Source organism: Telopea speciosissima, unplaced genomic scaffold, assembly GCF_018873765.1.
Source record: "Telopea speciosissima isolate NSW1024214 ecotype Mountain lineage unplaced genomic scaffold, Tspe_v1 Tspe_v1.0012, whole genome shotgun sequence".
In the NCBI taxonomy this organism is placed as follows: Eukaryota; Viridiplantae; Streptophyta; class Magnoliopsida; order Proteales; family Proteaceae; genus Telopea; species Telopea speciosissima.
The window spans coordinates 567326-572325 of NW_025317348.1; the positions used below are offsets into that span (position 1 = coordinate 567326).

Sequence of the window (5000 nt, forward strand, 5' to 3'; positions counted from 1 at the left end):
AAAAAGTATTTTGTTTTGGTTCGACCCGTAGTCACATATGAAAGAGCAGACGGAATAAATTTAGCAACGCTTTTCCCACAGGATCTGTTGCAGGAAAGGGATAATGTGCAACTTCAAGTTGTCAATTATATCCTTTATGGAAATGGCAAACCAATTCGAGGAATTTCTCACACAAGTATTCAATTGGTTCGGACTTGTTTAGTAGTGAATTGGGACCAAGGCAAAAATGTCTCTTCTATAGAAGAAGAAGAGGTTCATGCTTCCTTTGTTGAAGTAAGGGCAAATGGTCTTATTCAAGATTTCATAAGAATGGACTTAGTGAAGTCCCCCATTTCATATATCGGAAAAAGGAATGACCGGGGGGGTTCAGGATTGATCCCCCATAATGGATCAGATCGCACCAATAGAAATCCTTTTTATTCCAAGGCAAGGATTCAAGAATTACTTCGCCAACATCAAGGAACTGTTCGTACATTGTTGCATAGAAATCAAAAAAAGGAGTGCCAATCTTTGATAATTTTGTCATCATCCAATTGTTCTCAAATGGGTCCCTTCAATGGTTTGAAATATCACAATGTGACAAAAGAATCAATTAAAAGGGATCCCCTAATTTCAATTAGAAATTCGTTGGGTCCTTTAGGGACTGTCTCTAAAATTGCGAATTTTTATTCATCTTATTACTATTTAATAACTCATAATCAGATTTTGGTAAATAAATATTTGCTATTTGACAATTTAAAACATACTTTGCAAGTATTTAAATATTATTTAATGGATGAAAATGGAAAAATTTATAATCCCGATCCATGCATTAACATCATTTTGAATTCATTCAATTTGAATTGGTATTTTCTCCATCACAATTATTGTGAAGAGACATCCACAATAATTAGCCTGGGACAGTTTATTTGTGAAAATGGATGTATATCCAAAAAAGGACCGCATCTAAAATCTGGCCAAGTTCTAATTGTTCATGTTGACTCTTTAGTAATAAGATCAGCTAAGTCCTATTTGGCCACTCCAGGAGCAAGCGTTCATGGCCATTATGGAGAAATCCTTTACGAGGGAGATACATTAGTTACATTTATATATGAAAAATCGAGATCTGGTGATATAACGCAGGGTCTTCCAAAAGTGGAACAGGTGTTAGAAGTGCGTTCAATTGATTCAATATCGATGAACCTAGAAAAGAGGGTTGAGGGTTGGAACAAACGTATAACAAGAATTCTTGGAATTCCTTGGGAATTCTTGATTGGCACCGAGCTAACCATAGCGCAAAGTCGGATCTCTTTGGTTAATAAGATTCAAAAGGTTTATCGATCCCAGGGGGTGCAGATCCATAATAGGCATATAGAAATTATTGTACGTCAAATAACATCAAAAGTATTGGTTTCAGAAGATGGAATGTCTAATGTTTTTTCACCTGGAGAACTAATTGGATTATTGCGAGCGGAGCGAACGGGGCGCGCTTTGGAAGAAGCGATCTCTTACCGAGCCGTCTTATTGGGAATAACGCGAGCATCTTTGAATACTCAAAGTTTCATATCCGAGGCGAGTTTTCAAGAAACTGCTCGAGTTTTAGCAAAAGCTGCTCTACGGGGTCGTATTGATTGGTTGAAAGGCCTGAAAGAGAACGTTGTTCTGGGGGGAATGATACCTGTTGGTACTGGATTCAAAGGATTGGTGCGCCGTTCAAGCGAACATAACAACATTCCTTTGAAAATTAAAAAGAAAAATCTATTCGAGGGGGAAATGAGAGATATTTTGTTCCACCACAGAGAATTATTTTATTTTTGTAGCCCAAACAATTTCCATGATATATCAGAACAATCATTTACGGGATTTAATGATTCCTAAGAGCGGATTTATCCTTTTAACTTTAACTATTCGGTCTGATCATTTTAGTTGGTAATGGTAATAAAGATAATAACGAATAAAAAGGAATTAATGGCTTGAACCGTATATCAATGGCCAATCTCCGGTAGAAAGTTCCGTTGGAACAATTATTTATTTCAAGGTATCTCGTCTCTTTTTTTTTATTAAAAAAAGAGGAAGTGTGGGGAGAAATGACAAGAAGATATTGGAACATCAATTTGGAAGAGATGATGGAAGCAGGAGTTCATTTTGGCCATGGTACTCGGAAATGGAATCCTAGAATGGCACCTTACATCTCTGCAAAGCGTAAAGGTATTCATATTACAAATCTTACTAGAACTGCTCGTTTTTTATCAGAAGCTTGTGATTTAGTTTTTGATGCAGCAAGTAGGGGAAAACAATTCTTAATAGTTGGTACAAAAAAAAAAGCAGCTGATTTAGTAGCATCGGCCGCAATAAGGGCTCGGTGTCATTATGTTAATAAAAAATGGCTCGGTGGTATGTCAACAAATTGGTCCACTACAGAAACGAGACTTCATAAGTTCAGAGACTTGAGAGCGGAACAAAGGGCGGGAAGACTTAACCGTCTTCCGAAAAGAGATGCAGCAATGTTGAAAAGACAACTATCTCACTTGCAAGCATATTTGGGTGGAATCCAATATATGACGGGGTTGCCTGATATTGTAATCATCGTTGATCAGCAAGAAGAATATACGGCTCTTCGAGAATGTGTCACTTTGGGAATTCCAACGATTTGTTTAATCGATACAAATTGTGACCCGGATCTCGCAGATATTTCAATTCCAGCGAATGATGACGCTATCGCTTCAATCCGATTAATTCTTAACAAATTAGTATCCGCAATTTGTGAGGGCCGTTCTAGCTATATAAGAAATCGTTGATTAATAATAAGATAAATCAATTACTTCGGGAACTCCATAGATTTATTGAATCGGTTACTATTCCGGAATCTCAACAAAGAGATCAAAATCACTGGGGATATTATGTGATTACTTGGTATCCGAAATATACGATTCAAGCAAACGAGTCGAGAAAGAGATAGTTGAATCAAAATAATTCTTTTTTAATTCTATTTCTGTCAGAGGGCAATATGAATGTTCTACCATGTTCAATCAACACACTAAAAGGGTTATACGATATATCCGGTGTGGAAGTAGGCCAACATTTTTATTGGCAAATAGGAAGTTTCCAAGTTCATGCCCAGGTACTTATTACTTCTTGGGTCGTAATTGCTATCTTATTAGGTTCAGCCGCTGTAGCTGTTCGGAATCCACAAACCATTCCGCCCGACGGTCAGAATTTCTTTGAATATGTCCTTGAATTCATTCGAGACTTGAGCAAAACTCAGATTGGAGAAGAATATGGTCCTTGGGTTCCCTTTATTGGAACTATGTTCCTATTTATTTTTGTTTCGAACTGGTCAGGGGCTCTTTTACCTTGGAAAATCATACAGTTACCTCATGGGGAGTTAGCCGCACCTACAAATGATATAAATACTACAGTTGCTTTAGCTTTACTCACGTCAGTGGCATATTTCTACGCAGGTCTTACCAAAAAAGGATTGGGTTATTTCGGTAAATACATTCAACCAACCCCAATCCTTTTACCAATTAACATCCTAGAAGATTTCACAAAACCTTTATCACTTAGTTTTCGACTTTTCGGGAATATATTGGCGGATGAGTTAGTAGTTGTTGTTCTTGTTTCTTTAGTACCATCGGTGGTTCCTATACCTGTTATGCTCCTTGGACTATTTACAAGTGGTATTCAAGCTCTTATTTTTGCAACTTTAGCCGCGGCTTATATAGGCGAATCCATGGAAGGTCATCATTGACTCGCTTTCGAAATAGTTTTTTTTAGCTTATCCCAACACGCGTGGTTCAAGATAATGTATTTTGATAATATATACAAATACGGTATATACGATCTAGAAGTAGTGACAAAAAAGATTACGATATTAGGATTAAGGAATTGTAAAAAAGGAAAGAGATCTAAAAGATCTTTTTCCTACAATTCCCCTTTGGCCCATTTATGGCATACCTCTTCCAATAAATATTCTATTTCGATTTGTTTTGTTCAGTGAATTACAATAATATAATAATATTACGATTACGCTTTTTAATTGGAATAAGAATTTGGATCTTATCTCTTTCCGATGTGCGCTTAAACAAAAAAAGACGTTCTGCTCTATATTCTCTTATTTCCATTTCATTTGATTTCATTTAATTCAACGATTGATAAAAATTATAAAAAATTAGAATTAATTGCATGCAATTAGATCAAAAAAATCCTGATATTGATATGTAATGATTCAGGCTAATTAATCCGTTTATTTGGAGAGATAATGATAAAGAAAAATAAGAGAAGAGTTTACAAAGGAGATTCATAATAGGTTAAGGTTAGGAAGTTCAAACTAGATATTGTAATGGTTATAAGCCAACTCGTGTTGATGCTTCGAAGAATGATTCTAGAATCCGATTGAATAGAAGACGCGAATGCTTGGTTTACGTTATGGAAGAAAGACATGTATATGTGATATTAGATATTGACTAGTTATATATGAGCTATTCATATATCTTATTTTCCATCACACTGTGAATATAGATGGGTATTCCAATCCAATATAGAAGTCCTTCTCTTTCGTCTGAGGCTGTGGATTGAATGAATAAACAGATGAAATCAAGCATTAAGCATAGAGAAAGAGCGAAGAATTCAAAAAATAGTTCAGCTCGGAACAAAGAAATCCAAAAAAAACTAGAGCTGTATGGATTGACAAAGACCTCATGAAATGGATAGGAACTAAAAACGAGATATCGAAGTAGTTCTGATGATTCAATAATCAATATCATTACTTCAATTCAATTTGGAGTTCTTAGTTACTTCGACTGGATTAATTTGAGTGATGGAATAAAATAATAAGTCATAATTCATTGGTTGATTGTATCATTAACCATTTCTTTATTTTGGTGCGAGGAGTTTACCATGAACCCACTGATTTCTGCCGCTTCCGTTATTGCTGCTGGATTGGCCGTAGGGCTTGCTTCTATTGGACCTGGAGTTGGTCAAGGTACTGCTGCGGGCCAAGCTGTAGAAGGTATCGCGAG

The 5000-nt window shown here is 36.1% G+C and overlaps 2 protein-coding genes across 2 annotated transcripts in view; both read left to right on the forward strand.

Moving 5' to 3' along the window:
* Positions 1-2031, forward strand: part of LOC122647090 (DNA-directed RNA polymerase subunit beta''-like) — a 7273-nt gene extending 5242 nt beyond the window's left edge. The window contains exon 2 of the mRNA XM_043840605.1: positions 1-2031. This exon is cut by the window's left edge and continues 2378 nt beyond it. Within this exon, the coding sequence (XP_043696540.1) occupies positions 1-1857 (1857 nt within the window). The 3' untranslated portion in view covers positions 1858-2031.
* Positions 2032-2066: 35 nt separating this feature from the next.
* On the forward strand, positions 2067-4812 carry LOC122647067 (30S ribosomal protein S2, chloroplastic). The gene has a single exon (XM_043840584.1). It carries the CDS (start codon positions 2067-2069, stop codon positions 2775-2777), a length of 711 nt encoding a protein of 236 aa, XP_043696519.1. The 3' UTR covers positions 2778-4812.
* Positions 4813-5000: the final 188 nt, after the last annotated feature.